This window comes from Suillus fuscotomentosus, assembly GCF_016647785.1.
Source record: "Suillus fuscotomentosus strain FC203 chromosome Unknown F5891scaffold_162, whole genome shotgun sequence".
NCBI classification, from domain to species: Eukaryota; Fungi; Basidiomycota; class Agaricomycetes; order Boletales; family Suillaceae; genus Suillus; species Suillus fuscotomentosus.
Window position 1 is genome coordinate 12,682 of NW_024539674.1, and position 19,811 is coordinate 32,492.

General features: G+C 50.4%; 2 protein-coding genes across 2 annotated transcripts; both read left to right on the forward strand.

Moving 5' to 3' along the window:
* Positions 1 to 10,783: 10,783 nt before the first annotated feature.
* On the forward strand, positions 10,784 to 12,095 carry F5891DRAFT_987459 (uncharacterized protein; the record flags this gene model as incomplete). The annotated part of the gene is made up of 3 exons (XM_041377908.1): positions 10,784 to 11,690; positions 11,742 to 11,965; positions 12,015 to 12,095. The coding sequence occupies 3 exons, from the start codon at positions 10,784 to 10,786 to the stop codon at positions 12,093 to 12,095; spliced, it is 1,212 nt and encodes a 403-aa protein (XP_041217396.1).
* Positions 12,096 to 13,250: 1,155 nt separating this feature from the next.
* On the forward strand, positions 13,251 to 13,747 carry F5891DRAFT_987460 (uncharacterized protein; the record flags this gene model as incomplete). Its single annotated transcript, XM_041377909.1, has 2 exons — positions 13,251 to 13,497; positions 13,611 to 13,747. The coding sequence occupies 2 exons, from the start codon at positions 13,251 to 13,253 to the stop codon at positions 13,745 to 13,747; spliced, it is 384 nt and encodes a 127-aa protein (XP_041217397.1).
* Positions 13,748 to 19,811: the final 6,064 nt, after the last annotated feature.

Here is a 19,811-nt window from a genome sequence, read left to right on the forward strand (position 1 = left end):
CGAATATTTCTTTGCCCTGATATAATGTTTAGTATTATGAAGCGATACACATGGCTAACATACCTCTTGGACGTCGGACAGATTCATATCAGTCTCACCAGCATATTTTCCAAGTGACCTGTGAACAAAACGGAGCTCTATTGCGTTAGGCGTATGACCCTGGCGCGGGTCATAAGGCTTGAACTGTCTTTGTGCACAAGTCACAAGTCGAGACAGGTTACGCATGATGCCAGCAGGGGGCTCTGGAAGTACACGAAGCTCGTCTTCAAGCGATGAATTACTACTGGTGGTGTCATCGGATGATGATGATCGGTGGTGAGTGTATGATGTCTTGAAATGCTTGGTTTTTTGCCTAATATCATCATGTTGTACTTCAGTGTCACAAAATGGAGACTGGCCCAGGACAATGGGCCTTTGACAAGACGTGTCCATCTCACGAGTAGGACTCGACTGTCCGATAGAGCGAATTGGGAGAGGAGTGAAACAGACAGCCTGCATGGTTCAATGTTATTTAGAAACGTCACGATCAGCCTCGGGGGGTTATTATGAACCAGTCGACGGAGCTGGAAAAACTGCAGGTGATGTTTGTTAAATGTCAAAACAAGATTGATATTTTCTCCATATTAGGTACTAGGATAGCAATAAAATCCAATCGATGCACTGGCTCATAATTGCCCATACGGGACTGAAATTCCCTCCATATTGGTACTAGGGCAGGCATAAGAGTGACAAGTCCCCTGGTTCCTAGAAGTTGCGTCACCCCCAGGCTAGCAGTTGCTTCTTCAAGCTTATGCAAGACTTCGAGGAGCCCATCTTCGTTACATGACGTCTAAAAACAACCGCATTCGGACGCAGCCATTTGTCATTATCTTGCAGGCTGCACGGCCAACATTTAGAGTCTGTTCGGCCACCATTATTTGCGTTATTTGCGCAAGTTAGAATTTGGTTCTGGCTTTGCTAATCGTCGGAGCTTGAACAAGATGTCACGCTCCGATAACGCTTACCGTATGCCTTGTCCTACTATCAATACAATGCCTCTTGATCCTGATTACGACGAGGACGCTAACGAGGACGAATATGACCTTGTGGAGGCAGAGGAGATGGACCAAGATGCAGAGGAGAGTGATAAGAGATATCTGGCATGCATCATGCAGATGGCCATGCATGCTATGCGCACGGTCATTACAGTCCTCAACGCAACAACTACCGCGCTCGAAGCTTACTCAAACACCTACTATGACAAAGAACCGTATCATACCTCCACTTTGTCGGGGACTGCATGGGTCACCGAACTTCTCACTGGACACCCTGAACGCATCAGATGCAAGCTTGGGGTCCACAAGCATGTTTTCTATGTGCTCATCAATCTCCTTCGGCAAGCAGGTTGCAGAGATTCCAGGCATGTACTGCTCAAAGAGCAGCTTGCTATATTTCTCTATGCGTCTGTCACAGGTCTCTCGATTCGCCATCTTGGTGAACGCTTCCAGCGGTCCAATGAGACAATATCAAAGTACGTATATTGTTGCTGTCCTGGTATCAAGCTTATGTTCTTTCAGGTATTTTAAACGGGTTCTTTTCGCATTCTCCTCACCACCGATATATACGACATATGTCCGCCTGCCCGATGTAGATAGCCCTCCTCCCCCCGAAATCACGAAAAACCCGAAGTTCTTCCCGTTCTTTGTTGACGCTATTGGAGCCATTGACGGTACACACATCGCATGCCATCCTTTTGGTGAAGATCGGCATGCCGCTCGGGATCGCAAGGGGAACTTCTCTCAAAACTGCCTCGCAGCATGTTCATTCAACCTTTCATTTACCTACATGTTGAGCGGTTGGGAGGGGTCAGCTGCAGATGCTCGTGTCTATCACGATGCTCGTACTACCAATTTCAATATCCCTGAGGGAAAGTATTATCTTGCGGACGCTGGTTTTGGCTCGTGTGATGAGCTTCTGGTCCCGTTTTGGGGCGTGCATTATCATCTTGCAGAGTGGGGTCGTGCTAATACTTTGTATGATGCATTCTGCTAGTACCATTCATACTTATGTTCACATTGTTACATAGGCCTCGTAATCGCAAAGAACTTTTCAATTTGCATCATGCAATGCTTCGAAATGCTGTTGAGCGCATTTTTGGTGTCATCAAGCGCCGATTTCGTATCCTTCTCCTCCCACCAGAGTACAAAATGGACATTCAAGCGCGCATTCCTCCTGCCTTGTGTCTCGTGCACAACGTTATTCGAGTTCACGATCCAAACGACATGATGGACTATCGTAATGTCTTAGATGCGCACATTCTCACTGACACTGGAAACCTTGCTAACGGTCCTCCTACTGAGCATGCACGCACTCGTGCGAGCCTCCGTCGTGACCAGATTGCTAGTGAGATGTGGGAGGCCTACAACAGGGAAAGGATTCAGAGGGGGGAGCAGGCAATCATAGAACCACTAGTACTGTAGTCGCGTTAATACCATAGCCATTCGGACCCTCATCGATGACTATGATCCAAAGTATCTCCGTCAAATGATGACATTGTTGTCAGATTAAGACCAGATCCTCATCGATGACTATGATCCAAAGTATCTCCGTCAAATGATGACATTGTTGTCAGATTAAGACTGGATCCTCATCAATGACTATGATCTATAGAAATAGTGATATTGCTTTGCTACTACAAGTACAATACAAGAGAACATGACACGACAAGAATCCATGTAACACTACTTTGAATGCTGCTCTAAAAACAACCGCCGAAGACTATCTACCTCAATAGCAAGATAAATATCAATGATAGCGATGTCGGTCTGAAATTTATTCAAGATATTGAGTAGTTGTATGTCCTCTAGACCCTCACTCTGCAACTTTTTCACCGCCTTCTGCCTGCGCAAAGGGATGGGATCTACTGATCGTGCCAAGGTGTTGGAGGTGTTGGCCTCAAGAGCATTGTCCGCGCGCTTGAACATTGTGTTAAGACCGCCAATACTGGTCCCCATCTGCTGGATGGCCACAGGCATCGTCAGGCGTGCAGACTTCGCCGAGTCTCCCGATTTCGTTGAATGTGGGGGGCGGGTAACGATATCAAGCGTACTTTCATCATCATCAATCAGCTTCCGTTTACCAGAAGCTGTTGATGATGGCGCACTAACACAGACCGACTCAAGGGAGGGTTGCTGTGCGGCATCGAATGGAGGGAGGCTCTCTGGGGTGAGGGGGGTTGCGCGCTGGCCGCCTGAAACAGAGCTGGGGAACTCGATCCCATCGAGCGCATCTCCAAGGTCCATCATATGGACCTCATCAAAAGAAAGGGGGGTGGCTGCGCTGCTAGAAGAAGGCGAAGGAATGATGGGAGGTTGTGTCGCGATGGTGGCAAAGAACGAGTTGTTGTTACCTGACTTGACAGGTATGAGACCTTTCAGCGCCTCATAGTGCTTCCAACCCTTGTCCCAGAGGCCTTTGGCCTTTGGATTTTTCTATTGATTTATAGTAATTAGCATTGTCGTAGTAGTTTGATGCGAATTGAAATCACTTTACCTTCACAAAGTCGGTCCACATGTTTTCGGACTCTGGGGTGATCAAAGCTCCGCGTTCCATGCTGTAAGATAGTCCGGAAGCGTTGGCCACTTTGTTGACGACGTTGAATGTACCATGGAGCTGAAATTTGATCATTAGTGAGGGTACCAAGGCTGATATAGTAGTAGTACATACCCGCCCCCATTTTGATTGACATGCTGCCGCTGTTTTGCTTGCACCCAAGCAGGGGTGTTTTTCCATTTCAGTGGCAGCAGCAACCCAAAATGTGTGATCAAAGTTCATACCATCACCACCTTGTGAGCGGTTGGTGGTGACATACTGGATGAGGATGGTTTCATCTGCCTCTGTCCACACACACCGATCTCTCGCTTCCGTTAGCTCTGCACCACCACGGGCACTTTTTCTGCCCCGAGACATCCTGTAAGAGTTGCGATGATGGATAGATTGTAGACGGGTAACAGGCATGCCTACTACTTAGTATTGATTGATGGTCACACTGTGACCAGCACGGTCCTATGATTATGAAAGCAAAACATAGATTCTAAACCTGCGTAAACTGGCGCAAATATTGGTGGCCGAACAGACTCTTAAGTTCAAGGTACTGAAAATGTTCAATTGATTTCGAGTGGGAGAGATGGAGATTAGTATTGCGGACCGTGACACGGTGGGAAGTGCGGCACTACTAGAAGATGGGGAACAAGCTCAGGTGCTTGACTATGAATATGAATTTTATATTTGACAGTGAGTCACTTCGTCACGTGTCTTCTGATGCTCACACGTTCGCTAGCATAATCTGAATTGTGTGACTTACCATGCCTTACGAATCGACTATCAGCGCTGCACGGCCCAATGGAATCCGTGCTTGCTATGCACGTAAGACCCACCCTGGTTGTCTGCTACTAGCGAGGAACAAGCAGAGCAGTAAGTACCCGTCAATTATTATTATTACTGTCCTTTTTGGTATATAACACGGGACTTCCTGTCGGGCAAGGTTGCATAGTACAAGCACTTTCACCGGACGGACAGATACTAGTTGTGAGCGGGAAGATGGACGGAAGCGTTCAGCGGTGGGGCACCAACTTGAACAGCAGAAATATGATTGAAGACATCTGGATGGCTCATGGCCGGGAAGTCATAGAGACAGGTCTCCTGGCTTCAAGCGGGCGGCTCGGGTGCTTTGAATGCATGAGTCATGATCCCGGTGTGTGTCAATGAAAATTCAATGCGTTTTTAGAGGTGACGGGGGTCATAGAATGCTGTACACTAACAGGTGATTGGTTCGTCCCATACAATTCTAGGCAACTGAAATTTTTTGGGCGAGTAGCAGGTGCGTTAGACTCGCACGTAACCATCAAATCACTCGCTTGGCTTAGGTTCTTAACTTCTGTTTTTGGTTCCGCCGCTTTGGCACACAAATCCCAATAGAGGGATGAGCTCGGGTCACATTTGGGCTGCTACCTCAGACTTCTGTTTTGGAACGTGATTCATTATGTCAGTCTAATTGCTTGTTTCTAGACCTGGACTGCCGCGTAGAACTCGCCAGTCTATCGGATGGAGTCGCTGCATTATCTTGATCATCTGGGTCAATTTAACTCATCTGACTATTCTGGTTTAATGGCCCCTATTACTCTCTATGGAGGCAATGGGGCGGCCTCGTTCAAAGGGAGTCGTAAGTCAATTCGATCATGACCTTGAATGGAATCCTACTAAAGAGTATGCAGTCGTATTTTTAAGTTCAGGCTACCATTCGAGTCAGGCTGCCCAATTTCTAGCCATGATTCCTCCAACGAGTCACCAGTGGCAACTCAGTCACAGTGTCGACGAACAGTTTGAGACTCCTGAGAGTACCAACTACGGCGGTGTAGAGAATTATGCCTCTCATGGCGTGATATGGTGCTTTACACTAGGAAGTACATAGCACGAACTTGTAGCGTCACTCTGTGCACTACCCACAGCTATCTCTATATGACGCGCAGCTTTCCCGCGCAACGCGCGCCATGCGCGCACCATTCCCGCGCTTCGCGATGTATACGCGCGCGCGCGTTCCCGCGCTTGCGCGCCCTATGGCGCCAGCCATCCAGAAGCATCCATCCACTGTCCACCAAGCTCCCTAGTGCGTATATTTCCATTTCCTTTATTAGCATAGTTCCACCTTTATTTTTATCATGCATTCTCACTCATATATATATTTACATACCTACTCGGTAGCGCTTCGGCTCCGCTTGACCGCGCTTAGGCGCGCTATATAAGCGCCAGCAGTACATACTATTACTTACCTTACTTTTCCCTTGAACTTACTAGTTATCACCCACTATTTACTTAGCAGTACATAGTAGAAGTCTATTGGTCTACACTTTGCATCTATCTTTTCTTATATTGCTTTATATCATCACTTAAGCTTAGTCTCTTTTATTTCCGCTTACGCGCGCGCGCTTTCCCGCGCTTCGCGCTAATACGCGCGCGCGTTCCCGCGCCTTCGTACCTTGCGCGCACTTGCGCTTTCTCACGCTTCGCTGAAGCGCGTACCTCTAGATCTTCGCAGCACTCGCTTCCCCTAGGGTCGAACGCACTTGTCTCCTCAAGAATAGCAGACTAGGTAACGCGCGACCTCACAACATTTTATAGATACAGTTAGGAGCATCCTTGTTCCTCATTGTATTGTTGTTTCTACAACTGGAGCCCACCGCGAGGGGAGCAGTCAGCAAGATCTAGTTTTGCGCATCTTAACACATACAGGTCAATCTCTTTGCATTTTCACAAGCTAACCAGTTTGTAGTCACACATTCTCGCGCCTTGCGCGCGTGCTTTCCCACCCCTGTGCGCCTTGCGAGCGCACCTTTGCACTTAGCGCAATTCGCACATATAAGGTCAATCTCTTTGCAATTTCAGAAGCTAACCATTGTATAGTCACGCACTCTCGCGCCTTGCGCGCACACAATAGTTCCCACGCCTCTGCGCCTCACGCGCGCGCCTGCGCCTTTTCACGCCTCAATGCCTTATAGAATGCCCATCCGCGGCACCGCAAATGCGCCCAAGTTCAACGGCACTACAGACAACCTCGCTGAATTCATTGACACATATGAGCAGCTCGCTGATGAAGCAGGACTCCAAGGACTTGACCGCATCAAAGGTATTATCCGCTACCTTGCGCGCGATGATCGAGAACTATGGGGAGGCATGCCAGAAGCGGCAGTAGATAATTACAGCGCCTTTTTAGATGAGGTGAAGGTAATGTATCCTGGATGGGATGGTAAAAGACGCTACGCGCTTGCGGACTTGCGTGCCATCGCGCGCGAATACGCTAACAAACCAATGCCTTCTTGCACAGAACTCAGCAATTACCTGCGCGCATTCAGGAAGGTTATGCAGCCACTCATGGACGAAGACTGTATTGGAAAGGCCGAACGCGACCGCTTATTCATGGAAGGAATCCCTAGCGATGCTCAGGCGCAAATCCGCTTGCGCCTTATGATCAAGTTCCCTGACCACCACCCATACGACCCATATCCATTTATGGACGTCTTTGCAGCTGCGCAGTTCCTATTATCTGGGCGCGCTTTTCCCGCGCCAAGCGCACCAGTAAGCGCGCCAATTAGCGCGCCCACTATAGCGCCAAACACGCCAGTTAGCGCACCAGTGGCTAAGTGCCAAGATCGCTATCAAGCGAGTCGTGCAACACAGGATACGACCATTAGCGCTAATGCGACAGCTGGACTCTTCTATCGCGCACCCTCGGAAGTTGCACTTAACAAAAGGCCACCAGTTCCAATTCTCGTGCCTCGCACGCGCGCCTTTCCCGCGCCTTCGCGCGATTCACGCGCACCTCAACCATCAACTGCACCAGCATGCAAAGCCATACCAGAACGCACCACTTTAGATCACGAACTCGAGCGCGCGCTTGCTAAGCGCAACCAGAAGCGCACCGCAGGCGCCTCTTCACCATCATCCTCAGCAGCACCATCTCCTTCACAATCCGCATCATCACCATCACCATCAATTGCGCCAGAAGTCAGGGATGACTCTAATCATCTATTGCACACTAACGCGCCATCGCTCGAATCGCGCGCGCCTATCGCTATCGCATTGCGCGCGCCTACCGCTATCGAATCACCAGTAGTCAGGGATGACTCTAATCATCTATTGCACACTAATGCACTGCTAGAAACACACTCGCCCCTCGCTATCGCATCGCTTAAGGAAGAAACCTCGCCAATCGCACCATCACCATCACTGCTCGCATCATTAGAGGTCAGGGATGACCCTAAACATCTATTGCACCTTAGCGCGCCTATAGAGGAGCCTCCTACCACATCAGAGGCTCAAGTTGCACCTTGCATCAACCAGAGTTTGCCTCTGGTAACTCCAATTGTCACTAACGATTGCGCGCATGTCGCGCTTTTTGCTTCCAGTGACTATCGCGCACCGGTAAAACATCCGTGCATCACGCTGCACAACCACCAAGTAGAGCATGTCTCAGGCGACCCTGGCGCAACTCAGGCGCACCATATTGCGCCTGAGGACGCGCAATGCGCGCGCCTAGAGGCAGTGTATATTTACCCTCATCTTGTTTCGCGCTTTTTGTCCTTTTCATGTTTGAAGCTCTTAAGGAGCTATATGATGATTCCAAACACTTTAATTTCATCTTCTCACCACCCCTTGTTCACGCGCCATGATCACGCACATCGCGCAATATGCGCGCGCGTTCCCGCGCCTCGTGCACTCATAAATTTAGCAGAGTTTTCACGCTACCGCATTTCTATCGCTTCTCCCCTTCTAAACCGCATTTCTATCATTCAACACAAAGTATATTTCAATCAGCCATCCAGGCGCGACTTAGGCGCGCGCCTGACACATACATATGCGCCTAACTCCCCTATCATCATCTTTAACTTTGCACTTCCCACATTTATTCGCATTCTTCGCGCTTTTGCTTACCATGTCAATTTCGTTCCTGCGCGCCTTGATGCGCACTATTCTCCTTCACCTATGCGCCTACTGTGCCTTGATATACCACCCTTACAGCCCATTCGCGCATCATTTGCGCCTAATTCAATGCTATGTACATCTCTTGCTAATGCATTCACAGAGAAATGGCCGTTCCTCGCGTGTTCGGCCAATATAATCAAATTCGCGCGAAATCGCCCCAAGGCGCGCACATTGCGCGCACCCTATCAGCTTGTAGGGCGCCTCTACACCCCTCACAGCGCCTCCCATTGGCGCGCCTTCAACCTGCAGCGCGTTGTGCAGGAATTCATTCTGCCAGTTACAAGCCCCCCCCAAATACGCCAGCCTTGCGCATTCCAACCCTACCTTGGGTAAAGCGTCAGCTCGCAAGAGACGCGAAGCGCGCTAGTCACGCGCGCTCGCACGCACTCAAGGAGGAGGATCGAGTGCTTCAGCGGCGCATCAAAGGAGGAACATATACCAACACTGTTTCATAGGATATTGTTTGTTTTACCCTGGGTTTCGTCCAGTGCTCTTTCATTTCATTTTCTCTCATTATAACACTGTCCAAAAGACTAATAACACACTGATATATGCATATAGGAATCACCTAGAAGAAAAACAACCATAGATCGTGCCCGCCTAGCTCAATAGTATATTTCCTCTTCGCACGCATGACGCGGCACCATGCTCCTTTTTACCTTAGAACGCGCACATATGCGCGCAGTCTTCCCACGCTCATGCGCATATACGCGCAATCTTCCTGCGCACATACGCTTCACGCGCGCGCGTGCGCGCTTCCCGCGCCTTTCTCATAGGAAGGTGTAGATGTTGACAGCTGCACGAAGAAGACAAGTCGGATAGGACATCCGCAAAGTTTACCATTTTCCCTTCATATTTTCACTTATAGTTTTACTCATGCTGTTCAAACCTTTAGCAACTAATATTTAGCACGCCTAGTAGGACTTGGTTTGGACATGGATTGGATTGCTCCTGGACTGCGCCACTTCGCGCCATCCCCACAGAATACAACACATGCGACACTCATGCGCATTCTCGCGCCTTGCACGCGCGCACTTTCCCGCGCTATATGGATATGCGCGCATCTCGCCCACGCTTTGCGCGCCACATCCATATCACCCTTGCATCATCGCCCCACACCCATGGCACATTAATCACATCAGAGTCACCCTCGCAATCCACCATGCTACGCTTCATTCCCGCGCCTTCACGCATAGCGCGCGCGCATTCTTGCGCCTCGCGCGTAACATGCGCACAACTTCCCGCGCTTCACACATACCATTCTTATGATCACGCATTCATCGCCCAACAACCAAAGCATCGTACATGCATCGCACATGCATACTATCACGCGAAACCCTCACCACACACGCACTGAGTGGGGACACTCAGAATTTAAGTCCCTGGGAGATGTAGAGAATTATGCCTCTCATGGCGTGATATGGTGCTTTACACTAGGAAGTACATAGCACGAACTTGTAGCGTCACTCTGTGCACTACCCACAGCTATCTCTATATGACGCGCAGCTTTCCCGCGCAACGCGCGCCATGCGCGCACCATTCCCGCGCTTCGCGATGTATACGCGCGCGCGCGTTCCCGCGCTTGCGCGCCCTATGGCGCCAGCCATCCAGAAGCATCCATCCACTGTCCACCAAGCTCCCTAGTGCGTATATTTCCATTTCCTTTATTAGCATAGTTCCACCTTTATTTTTATCATGCATTATCACTCATATATATATTTACATACCTACTCGGTAGCGCTTCGGCTCCGCTTGACCGCGCTTAGGCGCGCTATATAAGCGCCAGCAGTACATACTATTACTGACCTACTTTTCCTACTTTTCACTTACTAGTTACTACCCACTTACTACTTAGCAGAATATAGTAGAAAGCTATTCCTTTACATTTTGCACTCTTATATCTCTTATCTTGCTTTATATCACTACTTAAGCTTAGTTTCTCATTTCCGCATACGCGCGCGCACTTTCCCGCGCTTCGCGCTAATACGCGCGCGCGTTCCCGCGCCTTTGTACCTTGCGCGCTCCTGCGCTTTCTCGCGCTTCGCTTAAGCGCACACTTCTAGATCCTTGCTGCACTCACTTCCCCTATAGGGTCGAACGCACTTGCTTCTCAAGTAACACAGACTAGGCAGCGCGCGACCTTACAACTTTTACAGATACAGTCAGGAGCTTCTTTTGTTCCTCATTGTATAGTTGTTTCTACAGCGGGTCTCCAGAAATGACTCTCGGTGACGAGGACTTCGAAGACGATTGCAGTCACGGTATCATGGAAAGCGCGTACTTTGACACTTCCACAGCGCATGCCCTGGACAATTCGGACTGGCAGCAGTCGCAGTGGTGGACAAGCTTAATGGAATCACCACCGCTGCAGGCTGATCAGGATGATGACTTCTCGTCCATGGCACTAGCACCTCCCGACTATGCACATTTTTACAGAGAAACCGGGCAATCTCAGCCTACCCCCTACTCTCAGGCTTCCGAGTCAGGTGGATTTGATTGGGATGCTGAAATAGCAGCAGCAGAGTTGTATTACAACCAGGCTGGTTTTTTTGATGCACCTGCAGCAACCAGTGGAGGTCACTTTGCCCACGACCCAGAGATGCCGCAGGCTTCGGGAAGTTCACAGAGAGCCAGTCGTGAGATGAACTCCCGTCTATCTACCACACGCTTCGATCCTCCACCGCGATCAAATCGATACATGCCTTATCCCATCCCAGCTAGGTTTCTTCGACCTCCTGCTATCCCTATTCCCACTGATCAGGGTGACATGAGTGAGGGGTCTTCTCACTCTCTGATGTCCACCGTGCCCTTTTCTACCTCGATAACACTACCGCAGCTTGTCACGGTGATACCTCAGGCTATACCACCACCTGTGGTACCTCAGACCCTACCGCTACCTGTAGTACCTCAGGTCCTACCACCGCCTGTGGTACCTCAGGTCCTACCACCACCTGTGGCACCTCAGATCCTACCACCGCCTGCCGTACCTCCTGTGGTACCACCAGCGCCCACAGACATCATATTTGGTCCTGAAGCTGTGACACGGGTGCAGTTGCTGGCCCGGGAACGTATGAAGACCCGGATAGTCGAAATTTCCTTCCTAATGACATCAAAAGCCAGTGCAACCTTGGCACAACAAAGTCTCGACCAGACTGTGTTGACTTATAACAATCGTAAGTGCGACAACTCATCTACTCAATACCGATAGCTGATACCGAGAGCAGCTGACATCACCGAATGGAGCAGGGGTAGCAAAGCGCAAGCACAAGTAGCCATAATGGCCAATACCATCAAGAATCTACGGGACAGTATCAAGAGCCTCGTACGGATCCATGTTGTTTTGGCTTACGAACTACACAAAGTGTTGACCTTGCAAACACAAACGGAGGTGGGGATCATCATCCAAAACCTCCTTCAATATCACAACTTCCTTTACGGAGAGATCAATGTGAGTGACTGGGTCTCGTTTTCTTCACAACTGTAATTCTTATGGCGAGTCAGGTGGGAGGACAACTTGTAAGGGTGCCCTTTGGGCACCCCGCAGTACGGGACTTCATGAGACACCTGTTATTCCATGACCTCGATTATCAGCGCTATACCGGTGGCGCAAGAAACGTACGAGCCCTGCTGACGCTCACATGTACACTATTTGTGTGGGCATTAAATCAATTATCTACTGGCATTTTTATGGACGACTCCTTTGAATTGAATGCCCCCAGGCGGGCATATCACAATATGCTAATTAATCTCTACAATTCTATGTCGCAAGAGCAACGCCTTGCGCTGATCGCAGACATTTACACCCGTGGGGGGTAGTAGAAGTTGGCTTAGGCGAGTCGCATGCTTGACCTCAGTGACTCGGTGTACTTAATCTTAATACTCAAATAGCGGCGGCCCCAGCTCCGAGTCAGATGAAAGCAGCTTCAATGTACTACATATTCTCACAAACTACAATGATGTACATGGTTTCTTTACTACTGTTACATCATGATCATTACTACCTGTTGGACCGGTCACTAGCATGAATTCGTTGCAAGATTCCCGACGACCACTTGGCAGGCTGGCCCGTGCCAGTTCTGTTTCCTGTGGGAACTATTACCATATATTGTCATGTGCCGTGGGCCAGACTCGGACATTCATCTTAATAGACTCCAGTCCGATCACGTACTAGTATAATCGGGACGACTTGGCTCAAGTTGGGGCCACGTTCTTCCAAATCGATTCCATCCAGCCCCAAAGTTATCATGATTCTGATCATTCGAGCAGACTTGACTTTGCAACCGGGCGGGTGCGACCGTCCGTATCAGAAAATGTGCGGCTGTCACGATGTTTAAGTCCGACTTACCGTACTAGGGTCCTCGCTGTTCTGTGCTGCTGTTACTAGTACGGTGGTGCTTTGTGAGGCATGACAGGCGAGCGTCGATGCACAGCTTACGTGGAATATGACTCACTGGCATGTCTTTGTTTTTCTGTTAGTCCCAGGTGAGATATGTTCCAGCCTGATCTTGGCATATACCGTAAGCTTACTTCCTGCAGATGTCTCAATCGTTTTTCGAGCCTCTTTTGTCCAAGCTATGTCATCATCGGTTGTAAAACATGGTCAACGGCATTCTGTGATCAATTTCGACGTCGGACTCCCGGAGGAGTCATCGCCACTTTTGCAAAGAGCATGATATAAGTCAGGTGTGTTGAATGCGATTTGAAGTTCGGAGAGTTGGCAGTTTTTAGGCATCATGACTCGGATGTCACGGTCCCAAGCTAGGATTAACTCACTTTCAAGTTCGACATTTGCCCGTCAGCGCACTCGTACGCAAACAGCTGCATTTCTACTTGGTATCCGTCCAAACCTACCCGATGCCAATGACGAAGACTTCAGCCGCGTAAACACGGTTCGGCACCTTTCTCAAGGAATCACCAACCGCTTCGACTCAGTAGAAAAGGTTACCGCACAACAGTACCAGGCCCCTGAGCTCGAGAAAGGTGAGTCGAGTGCGCACGAGTCATGTCAGAATGCTCAGTAGAGTCGTGCTAGTCGAATTCAGAGTGCCCCTGCATACCTTGGATAGACTCCAATTGATTACCTATGTGGACAGATTACACTCCGAATCAGATTCTCGGCGAGACATCTTTGACTCCATCAAAGCTACGATGGATGTTCCAGAGCTATATGAACACTTGGGCTGGCGTTTATCCACCGCACGCCGCACGGACCCACCACATCGGCTTTTAACTGCGCATGATATTGACAGCGCCTTCAAGGCCGTGAGGGAAGAGGAAAGCAGCTCTGGGAGGAAAAAGAAAAAAGTTGTGATTGAGATTCTCAATACCGTACGTGTCATTTTTGATACTTGCAAGTGGTTTGTAAGACATGATCGTCGTGACCTTGCAGGCGCCTGTGCTGAAAGAAAAATTAAGACAACGAAAGGCGGGCATATCATCTTCTGCAAGCGAGCAGAGACTACCATCACGTTTCCTGTATACAAAAGAGTTCGACAATGTCAGGAACAAGTTGCGCTGCTCGGATCATCCAGGAGATAATACTTTCTGTTGGGTAGATGCTACACAGCCAAATACTCCGCACTATCCGCTGTGTACACAAGACCTGCAAGAGTGGGCCAAACACTTGGTACGTGCATGCTTTGCTGCCTGCCACAAAGCACGCTAATTGTTACAAGTAACATCGGCTACATGGCCCCCCTATCATTTTTCCCCTTCGTCCTCGCCCTCGTATGCCTCCGGCTCGCACTTCTCTACCGACTATCCGTTGACCGGATCCTCGGGACCGTTCCCGTCCCTCATCCCCCTCCTATCGCACCAACGTGCGCACGTGCCTTCGGGCTATGACTCGTTCTGACTCGTGCCACCAATGTGGCTTTCCTTATCTTGTCTTATCTTTCCTTTGACTCGTGCATGCTGCACATTGTATCATTTACCGTTGGCTCGTTCCAACGTTTCTCGGCCTCATTCCGCATTCGACCTTACATCACTAATCAGGCTCTGCCACCATCGTACCTATACCCTTTCCGTCTCCCCTTTGCCCTTACCTACAGTACGGTAGCCTTGCCCTTAACCCTTTCCACTTAGTATAAATAGTCGGTCACTCTGTACTAGATTCCCTAACTTGAATCTACTCAATCTTCCCTCGAACATACTTCCCTCTGAAGCCCCCTCAGCTTCAGTCTCTAGTATCTTTTCTTAGGTGCTCATCGCGCCTAAGTCTACCTCGATCGACCACCTCATCGTTCGGACAAGACTGTCCTTACGTTGAGAACGTCAGTGACTTTGAAGACATCTGTCTTAGAAGTCACGTGACACGCGCGTCTCTGATATCTGCCGACTCGACGTCGCCAGTCTCAGTCGCTACACCGGACCCTTCCGGTTACGTCACGAACGTTAGCGGACGACGCCCCTCTTAGGGCTCCGCATAACAGACCTATTTGAGTGCGTAACAAAAGATTCAAGTTTCCTTTTTGCGCCCTGCCATCCGCACGGCCATTAACCGACAGACACCACGACTACCTGGATCCCGAAGTACCCTTGGGAACGCGACCCCAACACTCCGGACTCCGAAGAAGAAGAATCGGAAGAAGACCATACGTCCTCCGACGAGTTTCCCGACGAACAACCGCACGGTAACCTCAACTCGAACCCTGGAACAAGAATGTCCGGAGGCCCCACCCCACAACCGACAGTGGTCGTATCCAGGCCTGAATTAAAGGCTGGAGTACCACAGAACTATGATGGAAACATCGATGATGCCAAGCGCTGGATGTACTCGGTGGAGACATACTTCCTCATCAACTCGACGATCTACAGCTCCGACCAAACCAAGGTCGCTGTTGCACTCCAGTATATGAACGATGGAGATGCCCGCGTCTGGGCTGACACCTTCTACCGAGCAGCCTTCGACAAAACTCCCGTCGACTTCGGTAGCTGGAAGGACTTCAGGAAGGCTTTCACCGAATCCTTCCACCCGGTCGACCGGATGACTGAGGCTCTAACCAAGCTTCATGGTTTGACCCAAACTGGCGACGTGATGCCCTACATCGCGACGTTCAAAACCCTGTCGTCCACTGCTAGTCTCAAGCAGGACGTCGCCCTCATCCACTTCTTCGAACGAGGGTTGAAACCAGGACTTCGAACCGCCATCTACACGAAGGAGGTCGTCCCCAACACCATCGATAAATGGTACACTGCCGCGACACAGTTGGAAGCCAACTACAAGTGATCAAGAGCAGTTGTGTCCAACAACAGATCGGTACGCCCTTCCGGGCACCGGCACGTCCCCAAGCCTCAGGTCCGCCAACGCGATCCTGATGCTATGGACGTTGATCGTTCCCTCACGCCTGAGGAACGACAGAAGTGCTTCGATAAAGGCCTTTGCTTCAAATGCAAGGAGAAGGGCCATCGAGCAAACGACTCCCGGTTCCACCCGAAGGTGCGCCGAGGAGACAAGAACGACGAAGAAGACAAAGGCAAGAAGCCAAGCAAGTCTGGCGTCCGCCAGCTTGATGAGTCTTCTGACGAGGAAGACATGGAAGTCAACCTTGTCAAAAGAAAGGATTTTTAAAGAGAGGGCTTGTCGAACGGTCAATTCCCTCTATCTGCGCATTGTATACTAAAGCTGTTGGTAAATCCAACGAGTTTCGTGTCCCGGTGACACTTTTCTCTTCTTGCAGTGCCAAAACCGTTCAGTCGACCGCCATCATCGACTCAGGGGCAGGTGGGACCTTCATTAGCTATGACTTCGTCAAGCGAAATGGGATCCGGACCCACCTACTCAAGAAACCCTTCCGGATCACCACAGTAGACGGAAGCCCGTCCTCGGCAGGACAGGTGACCCTATACTGCATGCTATTCATTCGTCTCGATCGGAGACTTATGTATGGAAAGTTCAACGTAACGAAACTTTCCAAGCATGATGATCTACTTTTTGGAAAACCTTGGCTTAGTGCCATGATGCCCAATATCGACTGGAAGGCCAACACGATCTCCCTGCCTGCGACCAATAGGTCAAAGGAGGTGGAGAGGGAACTTAACGCCTCCCGACGAGAAAGCAAGGCCAAGCCATATCTCTTTCGTGGAGAAAAGGCTGTCCTAGAAGAACTCGACGACGAGGACTTTTCGCCCCTCAAGCGACTCCCCAAAGGCACTCAACATTGCCTCGAGGAAATCAAGAAACGCAAGAAGCGTAACAAGAAGAAGACGGCGCCAATCATCGTGCCCTTCGAAGATACCGACTTCAACACCATGGACGATGTCTGGGTCGGACAGACCCATCTCGCGGATAAAGTTGAGGAGATCTCCACTTATCCCCTCACTGACGATGAAGTTCTAGTGGAATATGCTTCGGACGGAACATCCATCCGGATCATCGAGAATATCTCTTTCGACACTCCGCTCACCAAGGACGGAACCTCGAAGAAAGAAATCCGGAAGGCTCTCCACAGACGAGCAAAACCCCTCCGGAACCTCTGGATCCTCGCTTCTCAGCAGGACTACACGAAGACCTCCAACAAAGCTCAAGAATTTGCTATGGAGGACGCGCAGGAGAAGAAGAAGAAATCATTTGAAGAACTGGTACCTTCCTATCTTCATGATTTTGCTGACATCTTTGCAAAGGACGGTCTGAACAAACTTCCCCCCTCACGGCCGGGAGTAGACCACAAAATCGAAACGAAGGAAGGCTTCATTCCGAAGTCTTCTCGAGCCTACCCGCTCTCACCGAAGGAAACCGATGCTGTCAAAGCATTTTTGGACGAACACCTCGCCAAAGATTTCATCCAACCTTCGAAGTCTCCTCAAGCTGCTGGATTCTTCTTTGTCAGCAAGAAGGACGGATCTCTCCGCCCCTGCCAGGACTACCGATACATCAACGAATGGACGATCAAGAACGCGTACCCACTCCCTTTGATACCACCCTTGCTTGCGAAACTCAACAAAGCGCAATGGTTCACAAAGGTCGATGTACGCTCAGGATATAACAATATCCTCATTCATCCCGACGACAGGTGGAAGGCCGCGTTCTCCACCTCATACGGGCTCTTCGAGCCCAAGGTAATGTTTTTCGGATTGTGCAATTCACCCGCCACCTTCCAAGCTTACATGAACCAGACATTTTCAGAAGAACTGAACGAAGGATGGTTAATCGTCTATATGGACGACATCCTGATCTTTTCAGATAACCTGGACGAACACCGGCAGAGGACCCGCCGAGTGTTGGAGAAACTCCGCAAAGAGTCTCTCTTCCTCAAACCCGAGAAATGTACTTTCGACTCTCAAGAAGTCGAGTATCTTGGTATGATCATCCGACCTGGACAGGTCGCTATGGACACTGCCAAGCTGAAAGGCATCAGCGAATGGCAACAACCCTCTTCGGTCAAGGACGTGCGGTCCTTTCTTGGATTCTGCAACTTCTACCGTCATTTCATTCCCCACTACTCCGACATCGCACGCCCTCTCCTCGATCTCACCAAGAAGGAGATCCCCTTCTCTTGGTCCGATTCTACCGAAGCTTCATTCCAGCATCTGAAGAAGCTTTTCACCACCGAACCAGTTCTGCGGAACCCCGATTCTTCACGACAGTTTGCACTTGCAACTGACGCCTCACTCTTCGCAACCGGAGCAGTCTTGCTCCAGACGGATAGCAATGGGGATTACCACCCCTGCGGCTACCTCTCCCAGTCCCTCAACGCGGCCGAACGGAACTACGAAATCTACGACCGAGAACTCCTTGCCATCATCCGAGCCCTTCAGGCTTGGAGGCACTTCCTCGAAGGAAACCCTCACCCAGTCATTGTCTTCACAGATCACAAGAACCTGATCTATTTCCGCTCCGCGCAACGACTCACCAGACGACAAGCCCGGTGGCACCTTACGCTCACCAACTTTGATCTGGAACTTCACCATGTTCCTGGAACAAAGCTCGCTGCACCGGATGCCTTGTCCCGCCGTCCGGACCACGCTATAGCTGGTCAGGATAACGAGGATCGTATCCTCCTCCCCGACACCCTGTTCACCCGTCTAATCGACGCTGAACTTGCAGACGAGTTTCAACGACTCTCTGACGACCCCTCCGACCAGACTGTGAAAACAGCCCTGGACGCCCTTTCCGGGGTGTGCGCACCTCCCATGAAGTCTGCACTTTCCGATTGGAGGTTCACCGATGGTGTTCTCTTCTATAAGGATCGTGCCTACGTTCCCCCCGACCTCCGGCATCGCGTGTTGTCTCTACATCACGATCACCCTACCGCCGGGCACCCCGGGCGTTCCGGTACCGAATGGAACGTCAAGAAATCCTACTGGTGGCCCAGAATGGGCTCCTTCATTAGGAAATACGTCGATGGCTGCGCCATGTGCCAGCAGATGAAGGTTAACACCCACCCCACGACACCCCCCCTCACCCCGATACCCTCCTCGGCCCTCCGGCCCTTCGCTCAGGTCTCGGTTGATTTAATCACCGACCTCCCCGAGAGCGCCGGCTACGATTCTGTCATGGTCGTGGTAGACCATGGGCTTACGAAGGGGGTAATTCTCTGCCCTTGCAGAAAAACCATCACAGCGGAAGGAGTAGCCGAACTTTTCTTCAAGAAAGTGTTCATGCGCTTCGGACTCTATGACAAGATCATCTCGGACCGAGGCCCCCAATTCGCCTCGAAGCTAGCAAAGGAGCTAGGACGACTCCTCGACTACCAAGTCGCACTTTCCACTGCCTATCACCCTCAGACAGATGGCCAGACCGAACGGCTCAACCAAGAGCTTGAAACCTACCTCCGGATCTACTGCCGGACGACTCCCTCCGAATGGGCAAAGCACTTGCCTATGGCCGAATTTGTTCATAACTCCCGACGACACTCTGCCAGAAATGCCTCTCCCTTCTATCTCATGATGGGCTACGAACCACGAGGCATCCCCCATCTCTTCCCCGACTCTACCCTACCAACCGCCGAAGACCGAGTCAAATCACTCGCCAAAATCCGCGAAGAAGCCCTTGCATGCCACAGCCTCGCGCAGCAACGCATGGCTGATCGTTCCTATGGCCAGCGTTACAAGCCATGGAACGTTGGTGATAAGGTATGGCTATCCGCCACGAACCTGATCACCGGATTCCCTTCTAGGAAACTCGCCCCGAAACGATATGGACCCTTCCCAATCCAGAAGGTCCTCTCCCCCATCACGTTCCAGCTCAAGCTGCCTGCCAGCTGGCGTATCCACCCCACGTTCCATGCCTCGGAACTTTCCTCCTATCAGGAGACAGACGTGCATGGACCGAATTTCACCGAACCTCCTCCTGA